General features: G+C 35.6%; 3 protein-coding genes and 1 long non-coding RNA gene across 4 annotated transcripts; 2 read left to right on the forward strand and 2 right to left on the reverse strand.

The window, feature by feature from the left end:
• Nucleotides 1-445: 445 nt before the first annotated feature.
• LOC126602341 (septin and tuftelin-interacting protein 1 homolog 1-like) lies at nucleotides 446-3,619 on the reverse strand. The gene is made up of 2 exons (XM_050269177.1): nucleotides 3,514-3,619; nucleotides 446-3,418 (listed from the first exon to the last, which is right to left on the reverse strand). Exon 2 carries the CDS (start codon nucleotides 3,362-3,364, stop codon nucleotides 737-739), a length of 2,628 nt encoding a protein of 875 aa, XP_050125134.1. The 5' UTR covers nucleotides 3,365-3,418; nucleotides 3,514-3,619; the 3' UTR covers nucleotides 446-736.
• Nucleotides 3,620-13,978: 10,359 nt separating this feature from the next.
• On the forward strand, nucleotides 13,979-15,571 carry LOC126603110 (uncharacterized). The gene has a single exon (XM_050269855.1). It carries the CDS (start codon nucleotides 13,979-13,981, stop codon nucleotides 15,569-15,571), a length of 1,593 nt encoding a protein of 530 aa, XP_050125812.1.
• A 74-nt stretch (nucleotides 15,572-15,645) lies between these two features.
• Nucleotides 15,646-16,508, forward strand: LOC126603111 (uncharacterized). Its single transcript, XM_050269856.1, has one exon. The coding sequence runs from the start codon at nucleotides 15,646-15,648 to the stop codon at nucleotides 16,387-16,389; it is 744 nt and encodes a 247-aa protein (XP_050125813.1). The 3' UTR covers nucleotides 16,390-16,508.
• A 674-nt stretch (nucleotides 16,509-17,182) lies between these two features.
• On the reverse strand, nucleotides 17,183-18,836 carry LOC126602344 (uncharacterized). The gene is made up of 4 exons (XR_007616084.1): nucleotides 18,585-18,836; nucleotides 18,231-18,309; nucleotides 17,987-18,130; nucleotides 17,183-17,861 (listed from the first exon to the last, which is right to left on the reverse strand). It is a non-coding gene; the product is annotated as an uncharacterized LOC126602344 (long non-coding RNA).
• Nucleotides 18,837-19,972: the final 1,136 nt, after the last annotated feature.

Consider the following 19,972-nt stretch of genomic DNA (forward strand, 5'->3'; position numbering starts at 1 on the left):
ACAGAAAACTAGAACACTGATTAGCTAACATAAGCTTAGAAATTGAGACACAGAATGACTAAAGACGCCGAAAATCCCACTATACCCCACAAATCTTCACTCACTTCGCTCTTTATCTTACTTATGTTTCTTTTTTTTCATAATTTGACATAAAAACAAAACATATTTAACTTGTCTGAGTAAGACTATAGTATCTGCCAAAACTCCACTCCTGGTCATTCCTAGTGATGAGATAGTATAACCATCACTACTGAATCTATGCACCGTACTTTCAACCTTTTGCTACATTTAAAAACTGCATAAGCTCTCCTATTATGAAGACATCCAAGAAAATCATAAACTGTGTGTAGAGAGGCCACAGCACACCCAAAACATTGATAATCATGCATGCATGTTAGTTTGGATTATAAGCACAAAAACAGACATTTCAATGAAAACTGGGCAATAATCAAAATCGTTGGTACTATAATAGCAAGATGTATTTATACAACCTAGTAACTGGAGTGAATCCAACTGCAAAACTAAAATAATGAATGAAAAGGTTAGATTTTGCAAATACCATTCCTTACAGCAGATATTCCGGCTTCCAAAGACAAGCTGAAAAAGTATGACAAGTTAATTTTTGAGTTCTCGATCCAAGAGTTAGGCATGCTGCATTACAACCTAATGCATTAGCTCCATTCTCGCTCCAGAGTCACCACACACACCTCCAACTCTTCAAAGACCTTTTTAAAACTCAGCGTCTCCTTGTAAGTAAATTATTGTGCATGTCCAGCAACCTTTCAAGGGATACAAGGGACCAAGTTTCCTCTGTTTGGGCATATACCTTTTGATTTAGGGAGTCAACTATTATGCTTACATTACCAAAGCCATACATCTGGTGACCATTATGCATCCTCCCAGGCTTAGGCCTAAATAGCAGCCCATTTTGCTGCGCATGGGCTTCAATAACATCTTTCAAACTCATCTCGTGACCAATGCCATCCATTTGAGCAGTGCCACCCAAGTTTGCATGTGCTGCTGCTGCTGCTTTCTGCTGTGCCTCAAATTGCCTTTGCTCAAGCACCCTAAGGTAGCTAATATTCTCCTTCAAACCAGGTTGGACCACCTCCATACCCTCAACAGCCCGATTCATCATGTCAAGACCACAATTAAGCTGATACCGGATACTTTCATTTGCATGAAGCTCCTCAGGAATGAGTTCCTTCCAACCTTTGTACCAATTTAAAACCTCTTCAAAGTTCGGGTTCGAACATAACCAGTGATACAAAACCTGTAGCCACTTGGTGAAGAAAAATTTCTCCAATATATCTACCATTAGATGAATTGGAATAGCAGAAGCCCAACTCATCACCCAATTAAATTGATCAAGTGTCTGATCTGCAGGGTTCACTTGGAATTCTTGTAAGACAAGCTGCAACTTGGGTACTATAAATCTATACATAAGTTGTTCCCAACTCGCGGCATCAAACACCTTCTTCCACGGTGAGAGTATGGTATAGGCAGATCCATCGCTTGGGTGCCAAGCACCCAGAACATTACTCAACTTGAATCGTATTGTGTGATACAAGTCTTCCAACTTGTGTCCCAAGAGTGGTAGCCACGGATGCACCCACACATGGATGGGAACAGTGTCCCGGTGAGGTTCCCACAAGTCAACTGCGTCCTTCAATTTAGGAAAGATTACCATATCCAGTATGGAATGAAGGACAGAAGGAGGCAGCAAGTTCTCCCAAGACTCCAGAAAGCGAAGCATGGGTTCAGGGTCCTTGGGCTGCCATGTATTGACGCCAGCAATCCTCACGGCGGGTACCACCACCTCGGAAAGCAATTTGGTGTAAGGGGACATTGAGCTATCCCAAATATCCAGGTATTGCTCGCTCTCCCCCTCTCCATGAAGCAAAGCCTTCCAAGAAGATATTACATCCAACCCATGCGAGGGGTTCCTAAGAGGATCCCAGCCTTGAAACATCCTAATAAACAGAGGCAGAGCGAAGGAGCAGGCAATGCAAGACAAGTTACATAACTTATAGTCATCGGCGTATCTCTTCTGCAGGTCACGAAAGCCCTTTGTCAGGGAGTCCAGCGTCAATGTTCCCATGCTATTCTCTTCTCCCAGTCGATCTATGACGGTCCTAATATCCTCCAAGTTATCCAGGTGTTGCTTCTGCCTGGCCACCTCCGTCTCCAACCTCTCTTTCTCCTGGTTCAAGCTGATGGCCGTGTCCCGCTCATTCCTCAGGTCCCTGTCAATCTTCTGGATATCGAGCTCAGCTAAGTCCAGAATCAACCTGACGTTGTGCTGTAGCTCAGGCATGGGAAGATCCTCTTCCCTTGCTTTCTCTTCGGCATTCAAATTCTCCAGATTGGTCAAGACTCGAACCTGAGGTCCGCGCATATCAACCACCTTGTGCACAAGGACCTCTGTGCCTTCTTCCTGCTTCTGGGCTAACAACTCCTTGGCAGAGACATAATGGTCCTTGTTAGTCTTGTTCTTCTTCCAGGAAGGCTTCTTTTTGGTGGAGGTGGCAGCGGGCAAAGGCTTGCTCGGCTTTTCAGCTTCCAATTCTTGCAAGCTAGGCCGCTTGACCTCCGTCTCCTTGTAATCATTGAAACCCATGCCCATATTCTTTGGCCTCAGCTTGGCTTCAATAGGAGCGAGAATGCCTTGCTCGTTCTTCCCAAGTCCGCCTCCTTTGTAGCCCATGTTCTTAAGCATCTTCATTCCAATGCCCTTGGTGTGTTTCTCGAAGGCCCCCAGACCCCCATCCCCACCGCCCTTTGCTCCTAGTCCTGCAAATTGACGTTCTTCAGAAACTCCTCTACTCTGAGACTGACGACTAGTAAGCTTGAGCAATTTCATCTTTTCCCTCTCCTTGTGTCTCCTCTCCGCTCCCTCCTTTATCTTCTTCCCAAAAGCCGTCGGTAAAAAACTCTGCTCATCCTCCACCTCCTCCTCCTCCTCCTCGCCACCCAAAGAATCCGAATTCGGATTTTTAAAACCTAAACCGGAACCCGTAGCGGCACCAAATCCAAGGCCATTGGTGGCGCCGAGGCCAGGCCGCTTATCATCGTTTTGCTGCTTTGAATTGTCGTCGACCTCCTGGTTGGGCATGACGATTCCTGTGGAGACAAAACTGACGGGCTTGGTGAGGTCGACCCTTCGGTCTTTCCTGCGTTTTCTGGAGCCGTCGTTGTCATCGTCGTCATCGGAATCGGCAGTAAATATGCCGTAGAGGACGTCGTCTTTGGTTTGGACGGGCTTGTCCTTGCGCTTGCGGTAATAGAACTCGCCGCCGATCCACTGGGCGTCCTCGTAATCCTCCTCCATCCCAAACCTCTCCATCTCCTGATAATCATCCATCACCCACCCTGCCCTAAAATTGTACCTCTGATTTCGATTGCCAAAACCCTAACACTGGTGATTGAGGGATCAGATCATAAAAATTTTGACCAAAAGATGATATACATCCGAATAAAATGGAATAAAAGTGAAAATACAAAGCAAATTACCGATGCAGTGATTTAAGGCTTGTGGTGGCTGTCTCGGGCGTAAGAGGGCCAATATGGGCGCGTGAGAGAGTGATAAGGGTACGTTTGCTGATTACACCAACTTGTGAACGTTTTTTCATTTTTCATTTGGGATTTTTTTCGTTTTTTCATTTTTCGTTTAGGGTACGTGGAATATTACCCCTGAATTTTTATTTTTTATTTTTTATCACTTGGATTCTTGTTTTTTTATGGCTTACTAGCATATGGGCACACATAAAATGTGTGAGAAATTTTTTTGGGTAAATTACATAATATCTTTCAGGTTTGAGGTCTATTACAACCTCATACATCGTTAAAATATTTCACTTTAATACCTCATCTAATATTTTATTTCAATATAATACCTCTGTTACATTTTCATCCATTGATCCATTTAAAGCTGACATGGTTGTCATATTTGTGCTGATGTGGTAGCCATGTGGCAAAAAAAATATTTTTTTATACATTAAAAATATTATAATATTACCCTATTTAAAAATTTAAAAAATAAAAAATAATAAAAAAAAAAAGAAAAGCCCAAACCCATAAATCCTTCATCGCAACCCCACATCCTACCCCCATCCTTACCTATCTCTTCCTTCACACCCCAATCATTTCTCCAAACAACTATCAACCCCCTAAAATCCCCATTCCTGCCAAACCCCAAGTCCCCTGTTATTATCATAGGTGGGGGACTCGCCGCCGCCACCCACCTCAACTCCCAAAACACCCATTTCCTCCTCCTCGAAGCCTCCGACGCCGTCGGCGACAGCGTCCGAACTGATGTCGTCGACGGGTTCCTTCTCAACCGGGGCTTCCAAATCTTCATCACCACTTACCCAGAAGCCCAGAAACTTCTCGACTACCAATCCCTCAACCTCCAAAAATTCTACTATGGCTTGACATCACCACATAGAATCGTGCTTCCTGGCTTGACATCTTCATACTCCTGTAACAGCACTGCGTGGGTTGCACCTTCTCTTTCACCTCATCGTAACCTCCTCTCGATGTCAACTCAGGCAACGCTGCTCCCTGAAGCTCTAGTTCTCCACTCATGGTTTTTTTTATCGGTGCGGCTAGAGCTCAAGAACCCGAGGAACAGATCTACAGATTCAAATGACTTTGCCTTGCTCAGATCCCGCTTTTTCTCTCTGATAATGGCTTTCACGAACTTATGGACTTCAGATACGACAAAACGGAGGCGCTTTTCCGACCTGATTCGGAGAGGGAAGGCAGTTTTCTTGATGTATAAAACCATGTCGATTGCCTTTAGCTAGACGAAGGGTGGGTTTTTCGTTTTCTATGTTTTATTTTTTTTATTTTTTGAGAAGATTTTGGTTTTTTTTTATTTAAAAAAAATTACCACGTTGCACACATTTGGCAGCTATGTGGCACAAATGTGGCAGCCACGTCAGCTCTTAACGGATTAATGGATGAAAAATGTAACGGAGGTACTATATTGAAATAAAATAGTAGGTGGTATGAAAGTGAAATGTTTTAAAGATGTTGTATGAGGTTGTAATTGTCACATCCTGGTCCAATCCCCCACCATATCTTAGGCTCGACTCCACCGTAACATGATATTGTCCACTTTAGGCCTCGACCACACCCTCACAATTTTGTTTCTGGGAACTCACACGAAAACTTCCAAGTGGGTCACCCATCATGGAATTGCTCTCGTGGGAACTCACTTAACTTCGGAGTTCCGATGGAACCTAAAGCCAATGAGCTCCCAAAAGGCCTCGTGATAGGTAGAGATGGGAATATACATATAAGGCTTAGAGGATTCACTCCCCTGGTTGATGTGGGATGTAACAATCCACCCCCTTAGGGGCTCGACGTCCTCGTCAGCACACATCCGGCCAGGGATTGGCTCTGATACCAAATTGTGCAGATCTTCCGGATTGAGTTACATAGGATTGTGGATCCTACCGTTGATCTTTGACCAATGGTTGACTTTTGGTCAATGGGTCTCAAATCATTCTAGAACGTTCTTGGGATGTGTTTTATGTAAGTTACTTGTTCTATTGATAAGAGTTCTAAGACGTGACTAAATAATTGTTCTAGGTGAGGATCATTCGTGATGTCTCGATATTCATGCTAGGGAGTCGTAGCGTAAACCTCAGGTGAGTGGGTCTTTTCCTTTTTATCGTATATATATATGATTGATAATTCCACAAGCGCTTTTAAATTGAATTATGCATTTTATGCCATATCATAATCTAAAATATTATGATATGGTTGAATTTTAGATTGCATTATGGCATATCCATATGCATATTACCTACATATAATTGTTGTGAATGCTTTGAAATGCTAAGGTGAACGCGGGACGCGTAGGTAAGTTCAGGTGAGTTTATGGTGTTATTTGAAATGATTGATTGATGACATGACTATACTTATGTTTTATGCAACTCTAAAATTGTCGTATAGGTTTCAATAGGCAACTCCAACATTGTCGTACAGGTTGCAATAATAGGCAACTCCGACATTGTCGTACAGGTTGCAATAGGCAACTCCGACACTATCGTGTAGGTTGCAATGATAGGTAACTCCGATATTGTCGTACAGGTCGCAATGGGCAACTCCAACACTATTATACAGGTTGCCTATGAGTCGTACAGGTTGTATTAGGCAACTCCGATTCATGTGTTATCATAGATTGATTTATGAGTCGTATAGGTTGCGTTAGGCAACTCCGACTCTTGGGTTATCATAGATTGATGAGCACCTGATTTTATTATGTTGTTGCCTATATGTAGTGATTTTGGATTATTTTTTGATTTAATGTTGATTTACATTTGACTTCATACTTATATGTAGTATGATTTCCTAGAAATTATACAAGTAGAGCGAGGGGTTATATCGTTTAGAAGGTCTTTATTAAAGCTTTATACTCAGGCCCACTCACTCTTGTTTTTTTTTTTTTTTATCCCTCCAAGTTCTAGTAGTTTAGTTTTCGTATCGACGAGGATTTGTGGCAAGTCTTGGTATTGGAGATTACCTTCGACGGTATGATTTTCAATCCACTCTACTGTACTTTACTTATACTCTGACGTTACATGTGAAATGGGTTCATTCCCGCTCACAGCGCACTCTCGTGTTTAGGCATTTTTAGGTATAAATTTATTCACATATTCCACATCACCACACTTTATGGCTTCGTCACCTTCCAGGTATCGTCCAACACAACTCGATTCGGAGTCCTAGAGGACAATCCGGGTCGAGATGTGTTAGTTTGGTATCAGAGCACAAGGCCTTTTGGGAGCTCACTAGCTTCAGGTTCCATCGGAACTTCGAAGTTAAGCGAGTTCGCGCGAAATCAATCCCATGATGGGCGACCCACTAGGAAGTTCTTATGTGAGTTCCCAGAAACAAAACCGTGAGGGCGTGGTCGGGGCCCAAAGCGGACAATATCGTGTTACGGTGGAGTCGAGTCGGGGATATGGTGAGGGCCCAGACCGAGATGTGAAATAATAGACCTCAAACCTGATGGGGTATTATGTAATTTACCCAAATTTTTTATTTTTGTTTTTTGAAATAGAAGAAGAGAGGAAGAGAATGATAGAGAATGTGAGAGGAGGTGGACGGTTGAAGAGGCTTTAGGCGAGAGAGTTGTAGAGAGAAGTCCAGGAGAGTTGATAAGAGAGAAACAGGAACGAAGAGAAATTTTAAATAAAATCTGTTAGTATTACATGGCTATGATGCTCAACTAAAAAACTTTTCGATATAGAAGGAGAGAGGAAGAGAGGATAAAGAATATGGGAGTGGGAATTTTTTTTAAATTTTTTTTGAGTTAGAGATATGTTAGAATTACATGTAAGTGAGGCTTTGAAAAAAAAAATAGCAAAATTTGGTTGTATGAAATTACATTTCTACCTCATATTTCTTATTCATGTTTTGTTTTAATTAGATGGTTAAACTGGTAATTTCATAGAGTTTTAGTTGACAATGAGTGTTTTATTAAGAGAGCTGTTATTCCCACCCCAATGTTTTATCTTCCCATCCACCTTTTAATGACTTTTTTAATTACAAATTTGTCCATTTGTAAAATGACTAATAAGGACCTTAGTTACCATCTTTTGCATTATTGCTTTTTTTTTTTATAAAAAATAAAAAAGAAAAGTTTGGGTTTGATAACTCTTTAGACTATTTGTCTTCCTTAAACCCTAACTCATCCTTCCCATCTCTCATCATTCTCATCCCTTTTCATTCAGAGAAAGCAAAATCATTTAGAGAAAACATAATTTTTTGTGTGCAATTTGTTAGGAGTTGTCAAAATTCTGATTAACCTTTATGTCCATTTGATCAGACAATTCAGCAACACGGCAACTCGAACTTGAATCATTCATCAAATTGATTCCTATTTGAATGTGTTGTATCTACGATTTCGTATTACGTTGTCGTACAATTTGGCAATAATGGATAGTGTATCGTGATCAATCGAACTAGAAACATGAAGCATGATGTTGTAATTAACTTGACTAAACTCAGTTCGATAAAACAATGAAAACATGAATCAATTAGAAAAATAAAACAACGTGACTTGAGAAATGGTGAAAGTGCAGCATAGAAAGCTGAGTTGAAAAAAAAAATTATATATATATATATATATATATATAAAGGGTTATTTTAGGAATAATAGTGGGTGGGGAAATAACATTTTAATTTTTAACATTTTATAGTGGGTGTAAATATAACGTGGGTGGGGAAATACGACAACGGGGTAGGTCTAGCAGCTCTCTTTATTAATTAGTAGAGATTAGTTGAAATGCCCTTTAAAACTGCCATTGAGTCTCAATTTACTCCTTGAAACTGGTTTTGTCTCACTTTGCCCCCTGAAACTGATATTTTCAACTCTTTTGTCTCACTTTAGCCACTTCTATTAATGGAATGTTAAATTTAAGGGTATTTTAGACATTTCAGTTTTACACATTTATTTCTCTAGCCTACACACTAAACAAGTCTGAATTTTATTTTTGACAACTCTAATCCAAACGCATAAATTTTGGGCATTTTTAAAAATAAATTATTCAATCAATAGAAAATTTTCGAGCAACAAATCATTGTATCAATCAAAATAAGGGTTACATTTGTTTATAAAGTCATTTCACTTGCAAGACATCCATGATTGGCTCGAAACTTTGCAATTGAAAAATATTCATTACAACAAAATCATTATACCATTAAGCTATCCTATCCAAAATACTTCTCAAACCAAAAAAAATCATTTACAGCAAATGTGCACAATTTGAAACAAAAAATTTCACATTGTTAAGCATTGATTCCACTAGGCATGAGCTTGTTCAAATTGTGCACATTTGCTTTAAATATTTTTTTGAAAATATAACTTTAGCCCTTAAAACTTAATTTTCTCTACATAAAACCCTACATAGGTTTTTTACTTGAATAAAACCCATTGACTAGATTCCACATCAACAAATTCATTAATTATGTTTGACTTTACACATTTAAAAATTCCGAATGCCTAAAATACCCCTATTTGATTTTTTTTTTAATTTATTGATAAACCATATTTGGATGTTTGATGTATATAATTAATGTCACGCAGATTGTAAGGAAGAATTAATGAGTTTACAAAAAAAAAAAAAAAACCACTAACGTTATAAATTCATTGCCTAATATATAATAACATAAAACATGTCTAATATATGTTATTATACATGCTTAATTAAGTCAATAAAATTATATTTTACATATTAATGTAGATAAATTATTTCACATACACATATATACATACATATATATATATATATACATACATATATATATATATATAATTCATGTAAAATAATTGACCTACAAAAAATAAAATCATTTGATTCAAATAGTGCACCTACTATTAAAATTTTAAAATGTTAGATTGCTTAAAAAAAAAATTTACCCAAGATATGTAAAATACATGAAAAATAATTTACCTACATAATACCAAACCTAATATATGCAAAATACAACCAAAATAATTTACCTAAATAATAAAATGTGTCAAATATATATATATGATATTGATACATACAAAATAAAATACCTACATAACAAAAGAATGCTATTTGATTCAAAATTAATTTACTTACAAAATAAAACAAGGTTATTTGATTCGAAGTTAATTTACCTATTATTTGTACATATCTTATAATAATAAAATGTGTCAAATATATGTAATAATATATGAACAATAAGTTACTGACAAAAATAAAAGATAGTTATTTGATTCATTATTAATTTACCTACAAAATATATATTATTTGCTAATCATAAATTTACATATATAGGTAAGACGTATAGTAGTACATATTGGTAAATTATATATATATTGAACTTATAGTAGTACTATATATATATATATATAGACACACATACGTCAAAAGTATATAGTACTACTTTAGGGGTAATAGTATGTGCAATAATTATTTGTTCATTATAATTGGGTTTTATTTGGATGTTTAGAATTAAATGGGTTTTTATCTAGGGAATAAGAGTTGCAAGGGTCTATATCTAAAGAACCCAATATTTTTTTGGTTTGGGAAATCTTTTGGATATGATAGCTGAATGGTATAATGATTTTGTTGTAAATGATTGAAATAAAGAAATGCATGTTAAATGTACCTATAACGGTGTTCAATTATCAGAAAAGGAATTTCCAAAAAACTGGTTAACAGACGGCATTCAGATCAAGATCCTATTTCCCTTTTGTCTTAAACCTTGGCACAAATCTAAGCTACGAGCCCCTTATAACGATCCAATGAAAAGCAAGGTCAAAAAGATGATTTTTGTTTTTTTTAACAATTTTTGGAATGGAAGATGAACTACCTTTTTGTTTCCCTATCATTGGAACCGTAGTAGGGCTCTACCCATTTATTCACTTGACCAAATTCAATTTTTTTTATTACATGACAAGAACTTAAACAATTTAAATAAGGTTCTGGACCTATTCGGTAAGAATAAAATATTCTCAAAATTATCCATATTTTTCGATTGCAAAGTTTTGAGCCAATACATGGATGTCTTGCAAGTGAAACGACTCTACGAACAAATGTAAGTTTTGGTTGATACAATGATTTTGTTGCTTGGAATTTTTCTATTGATTGAATAATTTGTTTTAAAAATGCCCAAAATTTATGCGTTTGAATTAGAATTGTCAAAAATAAAACTGAGACTTGTTTAGTGTGTGGTTAGAGGTAAATAAATGTATAAAAACTGAAATGTCCAAAATACCCTTAAATTTAACAATCCATTAACAAAAGTGGGTAAAGTGAGACAAAAGGTTGAAAATATCAGTTTCAGGAGGCAAAGTGAGACAAAACCGGTTTCATGGAGTAAATTGAGACTCAATGGCAGTTTCAGGGGGCATTTCGACTAATAAGCCTTTTTTTATTTATCTTAAGAGCTAGTTTGGTATTATTGTACTATTTAAAAAATTGCTTCTGTTGTGTTATAAGAATAAATAGTAGTAAAATAAAGTTGTTGTGTTTGGTATTTTTTTTATTTTTTGTAAAAGTGCTTTTAACAAGAAAAACAGTGTATAAGTATTTGATAATTTTTTTATATAAAATTGTTGTGAATATGTTAAATGACTGAAAAGAATATGATATTTTAGTGTGATATAATAATTGTCAAAGTGAATAACACATTTAATATTCTAGATCTTTAATAAGTTGTTTTTTTAAAGCACTACAACCTAGGGGTCAGTTCGATTTCATTTGGTTCGATTTTCTACCAAAACGGAAACCAAACCAAAATTTCGGTTTGGTTTAGTTTGGTATGATTTTCTTCCGGTTTTATTCGGTTTGGTTATGTTTAGTTCGGTTCTAGTTATTTTTATTTTATAAAACCTTTTTTTTTTAATATGAATTTTAGAAAAAGGCTTGCATTGGTAGACTAATAATAAGAAAACTGAAAAAGTGAGAAGATAATTGTACATATACAATATCATATATTTAAACAGGAGGCTTACATTGGTGTACTAATAATCTAATAATCCATCTCAATAAACTGACTTGCAACTATAACTACAAGTCTTAAACCCTTCATGGCTTTTTTTCCAAATGAAGTTACCAACTACAAGTCCCTGTAACAGAAGTTTCACATAAAAAACAAAAACAATGACTAAGTCAGACTAAAAAAACAAATGAACTAAGGTTCATAAAAAAAAGGGAAAAAAAAAAAGAAACAAATGTAGGTGTCTGTGTTTTTTTTATCTAGACTCTCTGGATTTCAAATAATGTCGTGTGTAATTAAGTGTGAAAGGATTTGGTTCAGTTTGGTTTGGTTCGGTTTCCAAACCTCTAAAATCGAAACCAGATCAATTAAGTTGGGTTCGGTTCAATTTTTTCTTTTATGTTTGGTTTTTTTTTCCTTCAGTTTTTTTAACCCATCCCTACTACAACCCCAAACTAGCCCTAATTAATGGAATTTATAACTTACATAACTTTCTATCCATTTTGCCGTTAAAACATGTCACATGTAGAGATATTTTCAACAATTAACTTCATGGGGTTGACCATAATCCAATTGGCTCCAAAGTAATACTTCCTAAGTCAATATGGCGCCAAAATTGGGGTTTTGTACAGTTCCAGTTCGGTAAGTCTCTCCATAAGCATTTGAAAAATTAATATTTTAATAAATTAATATGAACAACACACCTACTTGCTAACCTACCAAAAAAATCTTTAAAACTCATTGTAAATGAAAGACTAGATTTTTGCATAATTTCTACGCATGATATTTGTCATTTCTTAAAGGTTAAAAACAAGCACAAATTTCTACGCAAATTTGAACTCACTATCCTCCATCTCTATCACTTAATGTAGATATGGATCCCAGCAATCAATTTTCACTTCAATTCTTCAACAACCCTTGACAAAATCAGACTCGAAATCAACTTCTCCCTTTCTCTTCATGACCTGACTCTAACGCTGCTAAAAATAATGTATTTTGTCTTTGTACAAGTTGATTCTAGTGAGCCATAGGAAGTGAGTTGACAAAAATATCCCTCCACGTGAGGGGTGTGTGACATGTTTTAACGGAAAAGTTGATGAAAAGTAACATAGGTGGTAGATTTCAACAATTAAAAGAATTTAAGTGGTAAAAAAAAAATTGAAAATTCAAGTGATATTGGCTTACATACTTGTAAGTTCATGTGGTACTCATGCAAATCCCCTTTTTCTTTTTCTTTTTATTAATACAAACCATAAGATTTACTCGAAACTATTAGGAAGATCAACTATTTAGACTAAAATTTGTAAAATATATGATAAGGTTGTTGATGATTGAATTATTATTTAAGTGTTGATTAACGCGCTTATTTTCTATCGGTGACACATCATATGATTTGCAAATTTGGTTAAAAAAATTTGTCTACCTAGCATTAGTCTTTAAACTAAATTCATCTAATTACAAGGAGAGAAGGTTTGACCATTTGATGCAGTGAGTTGAAGAGAAATGGTCTTAATTAACCACTTCCATATCACCATCAGAGTTATATCTAATAGTTTTGTAGTCAGAGACGAAGCTACGTAGGAGCGAAGGGGGGCGTTCGCCCCTCCGCTCGCCAGAAAACAAAGGCAGGAGCGACGCTTGAACCCCCCTAGTTCGGCCGGAAACTGGGGAGCACCATTTCTGAAACCAGAAACAGATTGCTCTCGGGGAAGACGACCGGGAGGGATTTTTTTAAAATTTTAAAATCCAGGCCAAAACGACGTCGTTTTGGGCCTGGTAAAAAAAAATTAAATTTTTTTGGTAAACGACGTCGTTTTGATTGAATGAAAAAAATATATATATATAAACGGGGGACCACTGGTCCCCATCCATCCCCATCTCAATTCTATTTCAAATTAAAAACCCCTTAACCCTATTCCCCATATCCCATCCCGTCAGTCCCCCACCCCACCTTTTCCCCCCTTTTCCCCACCCCACACGACAAAACCTTCTGCCTGTAGCAAATTTCACTTTCCAATTGGCAGACACATCAGTCTGCAAGACTGCAACTGCAAGCACATCTGCACAGCCATTCCAAATTCCAATTAAGGTAAAAAATTAAATTTATTTCAAACCCTAATTGATTATTGAATATAAATTTTTGTTTAATTGATGTAGGATTATAGGGTTATACATTATATGATTATTGATTATAGATTATTCATATGAATACTATGATTATTGATTTTTTTTTTGAAGTACATAAAAAGAGGACTGATATATTATATTTACATTAACATAATGAACCCCAATTCAACTAACTAAAACCCTCATTCAAATGCATTGTTGGTACTTATTAATTACATTCGTAGTCTACATACTCTACTGTAGAATAAAAATTGATTATTCATATGATATGATTGTTGGTACTGATTAATTAAATTTGTAGTCTACTCTAGGACTAAGAGTCTAAGATATATTTTTTTTTCTTTCGTTATACAGTTACGTAATGGAACGATATTATAAGAAACAGTGCTTAAATCCTTCTCCAAATATTCCGGATAGTCCTCCTCTTCCTTCAAATATTCCGGGTAGTCCTCCTCCTCCTTCTAGTATTCCGAGTAGTGCACAACAAAGTGAGATTACTGAGTTGGATGAAATATTAGCTAATCTTCCGGCAGACCCTGGACTGAGACGTCGAATGCTTGATTATCCACTCAATTGTCGTGAAGCAATTCGTAGATACTACCTTCAAAAGGAACCTTGTCAACCTAAGTCTCACATCATGCCAAGGAAAGCTAGCGACAATCGATGTTTTATTATAGGTTGGTTTGATAATTTTAAGTGGTTGGAGTATAGTATAGTAAAAGATGCTGCATTTTGCCGTTATTGCTATCTTTTTAAATGTGATTTTGATAAAGCGGGTGGTAGTGGAAGTGATGTCTTCACTACAAAAGGGTTTACAAATTGGAGGAAAGGACCCGAAAATTTTCGAGTCCACGAGGGAGGTGTTGGAAGTCTTCACAATAAAGCTATGCAACAAGCTAAAGACTTGATGACACAAAAACAACACATTGAAACATTTGTGATCAAGCAAACTGATGAAGCTCGCGTTAATTATCATACTTTATTGAGTGGAGCACTTGATTGCACAAGATGGTTGTTGCGACAAGGTTTGGCTTTTCGTGGGCACGATGAATCTTTGAAATCGAGCAATAGGGGTAATTATATAGAGCTTATGCAATTTCTTGCCGATCATAATGAGAAAGTTAGAAAGGTTGTGTTTGAGAATGCTCCCAAGAATCTCAAGTATACTTCTTCCGATATTCAAAAGGATCTTGTTCGTGCTTGTGCTATTGAAACTATTAATGCAATCACTAAAGATATGGAAGGTACATTTTTTTCTCTTTTGGTTGATGGATCACGTGATGCTTCCAATAAAGAGCAAATGGCGGTGGTATTGCGTTATGTGAACAAAAAAGGAGAAGCAATTGAAAAGTTTTTGGGTGTTCAACATGTCTCCTCTACAACTAGTAGCTCACTTGAAGAGGCTATTGAGAGATTGTTTGCTACAACAAATTTGAGTATGTCCAAGTTACGAGGACAAGGCTATGATGGAGCTAGTAATATGAGAGGTGAGTTAAATGGTCTTAAAACAAAGATTTTGAACAAATACCCTCAAGCATTTTATATTCATTGTTTTGCACACCAACTCCAACTAGCTCTTGTATTTGTGGCAAAGGAAAATGAGGATGTTGCCAATTTCTTCATCAATGCTAATAGATTGGTGAATCTTATTGGATCTTCATGCAAGCGTCGTGATGCATTGAGAGAGAAACAACAAGAACAAATTCAAAAAGCTCTTCATCTTGGTAATCTTGAAACGGGTAAAGGGTTAAATCAAGAAAGTAGCCTCATGCGTCCATGTGATACACGGTGGAACTCGCATTATGGTACTATAGTTAGTATTATTGTTATGTTTGAAGCCGTGGTGGAGGTGGTTGAATGGATTAAAAGTGATCGCAACCAAGATAATCTCGGTGAAGCTACTGGGTTATTCAAAGACATAAAACTTTTGATTTTGTGTTTCACCTTTTCTTGATGAGACTTATATTGGGAATTACAAATGAGTTATCACAAGCATTGCAAAAGAAAGATCAAGATATTGTGAATGCGATGGGGTTAGTGGAAGTATGCAAGCAAAGACTACAATCCTTGAGAGATGATGACTTTGGGGACTTGTTGCATGATGTAGAAAAGTTTTGTGAGGAGCATGATATTGTCATTCCTAACATGGAGGATTTGCATTTCGTACCTGGAAAATCAAGGCGTAAAGCTCCAAAAATCACAAACTTCCATTACTATCGTGTAGACCTCTATTTTCAAGTCCTTGATATGCAACTAAAGGAATTGAATGATCGCTTCAATGAGGTAAACACCGAGTTGCTTCTTTGTATGGCATGTTTGAGTCCAGTGAATAATTTTGCATCTTTTGACAAAGAAAAAATTGTTCGTTTAGCCCAACTTTATCCTCAAGATTTTGATCGTATGGACCTCATGAATCTTCCAATTCAACTTGACAATTACATTCAAGATATGAAGATGCATAGTGAGTTTTCATCATTGAGAGGAATCAGTGATCTTGCAAAAGAGTTAGTGAAGACTGGGAGGTGTGAAAGCTATATGTTAGTGTATAAGCTTCTTACATTGGCTTTGGTGTTACCGGTTGCAACCGCTTCGGTGGAGAGAGCTTTTTCTGCTATGAAGATTGTGAAAACACCATTGCGTAATAAAATGGGAGATCAATGGTTGAGTGATAGCATGGTTGTTTACATTGAGAGAGATGTATTTGCTTTTATTGATAATGAGCCTATTATGCGACGTTTTCATGACATGAAACCTCGTCGACAACAATTGTAATTTGTTTTTATTGATTAATTATGGAAGACATTATTATATACAAAGATTTAGTTGTTGCTTTTTTTTTTAACCTTGCACTGTTTTAAATTCGCCCCTCCCCCCGAGAAATCCTGGCTTCGCCACTGTTTGTAGTTAAGTATGCAAGTTGGATTGAAATTTCAGATTTCGGCATGAAAAATTTGTGATCTAAACTAGAAAATTTTCGAATTCAAAAACTTCAAAAAACTTGGATAGAAATTAGAATGCACTAGTCACGAATGCCCCGCGTGATGCCACGGGATAAAAAACCATACTTGATGTGTATTACATACAAAAGATAATACTTGATATGTATTACATGCTATTTACATACAAAGGTTAATACTTGATGTGTATTACATACAAAGGATAATACTTGATATGTATTACATGCTATTTACATACAAAGGTTAATACTTGATGTGTATTACATACAAAAGATTTGATAGATAGTCTTATTAAAAAAATGTATGAAATCTACAAACAATCAGATTGAGATACATAAGCTTGATCTATGCTTACCCCTCTTGACTTTGAACTCGTCTGCATACTTTACAAAAATTACAGATTAAATTAAATAAAACAAAATTTCATATGGGTAATTATCAAAATCGAAACAAAATCTAACCACGTTGATTGGTTATATCATTTGGTATTAATAACCATGTACAATGACAACATAACAATCTTTTAATTATAAGTTTTAATTTCAAAACACAAACAATTCTGAATTGTCCAAGACCAAGTATAAGCTCAAATTGTCACAATTTGCCCTATATATGACCCCAATGCTTTCCCTATTGATGGGTCTTGGGAATGCTGATTAGTATACATATGATATAGAATTTTAATGATGGTTGTACATATATGTGTAAATGGAGTTGTAAATGATTTTGAACATATGTGTAAACACAATCTGCATAAACACAAAAGTTTACTTACAAATTACACAATAGCTAGTAACAATGTTTGTAAAAGATATCAGAGTTAGGTCAGCAACTAATTACTAATCAACACTGATATCTCTTTCAATGTGCAGTTAAGTTTAACAACCTATTAGCATAACACATGTGAGATTTCATCACAAAATGTCTCAGTGGTGGAACCACCCATCGCACACTTATATATCATACATTATTTTGTCAAGTTTTCTATGTGGACTTTACGTTGTTCAACAATATTGTTACTTTTTACTTTCTACCCTTTGATTAAGATGATTCTTTACCTCGGCAGCGGCAAAAATGGCAGGAAAATGGAATGTGATAGATGAAATCCTTCTTGAAGCACTTTGATTGAAAGAACTCAACAACTTTTTCCAAGGACTCCTCCTCCTCTTCCTCATATTTGTCAGCAGCTGCCAATATATCCTTCACAGCACTCTCAATCTGCACTCCATATTATGACCCTTTGATCTCCTTGATCACCACAACCCTAATGAATTTCTCAACAGGGGGCTACATGCAACGCATAATTTGATCAATGAACTAATACCTTGACCATTTGGCCTGACACATGTTTATCAAATTGGTATTAGGCTATTAACCAAATGAAATATGATAGATATAGATAGAAACTTTACCAGAAATAAGAGCATCAAAGAAGTCATCATCTTCTGCAGGTTCATTTGCCTATTAGGTCTTCCATTCTTGAAGATGTGACACAATTTCAGGGTCCAAGTAAACCCCATGTGTTGTGAACTATTTGAAGAAAAAGTCGGTAATTCCTGTGATAACCCCAATTTACCCATAAATAAATTTTCAATTTACATTGCTAATTAACCCCAGATATGCAATTAATTAGCATGTGAAAGATGATGGCTTTACCTTGACCTAGAAGAGATAGAGGCTTGGTGTTTTGATCTGAGGAGGAAAAGGGATTTCATCCACCCAACTTCAATGCCTACTGCAAAACGAAAAGATAAAAAATTTAGTCATAAAAAATCCACCAAAAAATATAGAATTAAATGGGATAGTAAACATTACCCCATAAAAAATTGAACTTCAAACTGAATTTCAAAATCAACATTGACGAAAAAAATGATCAAAAAACAAAACAAAAAAACTCAATTGAGAAAGAGGTATGCAAAAATCAAGAAAAGAATTGCGAAAATGGGTATTTGCTAGAAAACAGAGACTCCGATTAGAAGCTAATTTAATTTGAGGGTGTATAGTAATTACCCTCGCCGGACCCATAAAAGTTCAGAAAGGCCTGAAATTGGCCCAAAAAAAAACTCTAATTTTCGTCAGAAAAAAACCACCGCAAGCTGGGCTTATGGAACTCTTCGATTGATGGGTAGGTTTGAGCATGCAAAGCTCGAATGTTGTTGTTGGGATTGTCCTGAGTTGAATAGTTGTGGTTGCAGGCTGGCCTCCACTGGAACACATCTGAAAATGGTGAATTTTGGGTTTTTTGTTCGAAGGTGAGTCGAAGAACAGGTAGAGGGAAGAGAGAAGGAAGAAAGAAAAAATATATATATATTTTCTGAGACAGTGGCAGGAGAAGTAATAACACAAATTTGGCAGGGGCAAAACAGGAAGCACACTGTGATTATGAATAGTGAAACACTTTGTTTTGGGTTTTAGTATATATTGAATTTTGAATTTTTTTAAGTTCTTAATTTTCAATTTGAACTTATTTTGATAAAATAATTGAAATATTATAATTTTGTACAGTTATTTACTAAACTTTTTTGTTTTTTTGTTTTAAGTTTTGAATACATTTTATTTACAATTTCTATATTAATCATGGACTTGTATTTTAAAAATAATAAACATCCTAGTATATTATAAAATTAATTAAAGGCATATTTGGATACGAGTTTTCAATGTTTTTTAATTGAAGCCTTATTGGTTTTTATCTTTTGATCAAAGTCTGGATTTATATACACCTCAGCAAATTAGGATTAATGTATGATACTTTTTAATTTTTAATTTTATAATTCCAATTACCTATATTTAGAAATAAAGAAACTCATAATTTCAGATTGAAAATATTAAAGATAGATTAAACTCTTAAAAATCCTCATCATCCTAATCTTCACCATCATCAATATCAGCCTTAAAACGAGAACCTTGAGGAATAATGCTAGCGCAATTAACCAATCGGCTAGAACGCCGGTCGAAAATTTAAAAATCAATACAAAATTATGGTTTGTCATAAAAAAAGTATGTACGTGTAAAATTAGTGTATACATATATATAACTATAGTCTAATGATATTCTTCTTCACTTGTAAGTGCAAGGTCTTCGATTCGATTTTGCTAAAGGCAAATTTGAATCACATTATTATATTGGCATATTGTGATGCTTAGCCCACTTCCTACCCCATTATTGTAGATAATATTGTTTGTTAAAAAAAAAAAAAAACTATGAATACATTCATCAAATCAACGAAAAAATAATGTACCACAAAACATTGGTATTCTTCAAATAAAAAAACATGGGTACATTCTCTAAACAAAAAAAAATGTACCAAGTAACATGGGTACATCTTCAAAGAATTAAACCGTACATGGATATCTATGAGGTTTATTATATGACAGAAAAAAAAAAAAAACATATAAGTA

This window comes from Malus sylvestris, chromosome 15 (assembly GCF_916048215.2).
Source record: "Malus sylvestris chromosome 15, drMalSylv7.2, whole genome shotgun sequence".
NCBI classification, from domain to species: domain Eukaryota; kingdom Viridiplantae; phylum Streptophyta; class Magnoliopsida; order Rosales; family Rosaceae; genus Malus; species Malus sylvestris.

What these genes read in the sequence shown, in the direction of transcription:
- LOC126602341 (XM_050269177.1), bottom strand. Translation starts at nt 3,364, where the DNA reads ATGGATGATTATCAGGAGATGGAGAGGTTTGGGATGGAGGAGGATTAC.
- LOC126603110 (XM_050269855.1), top strand. Translation starts at nt 13,979, where the DNA reads ATGGAACGATATTATAAGAAACAGTGCTTAAATCCTTCTCCAAATATT.
- LOC126603111 (XM_050269856.1), top strand. Translation starts at nt 15,646, where the DNA reads ATGGGGTTAGTGGAAGTATGCAAGCAAAGACTACAATCCTTGAGAGAT.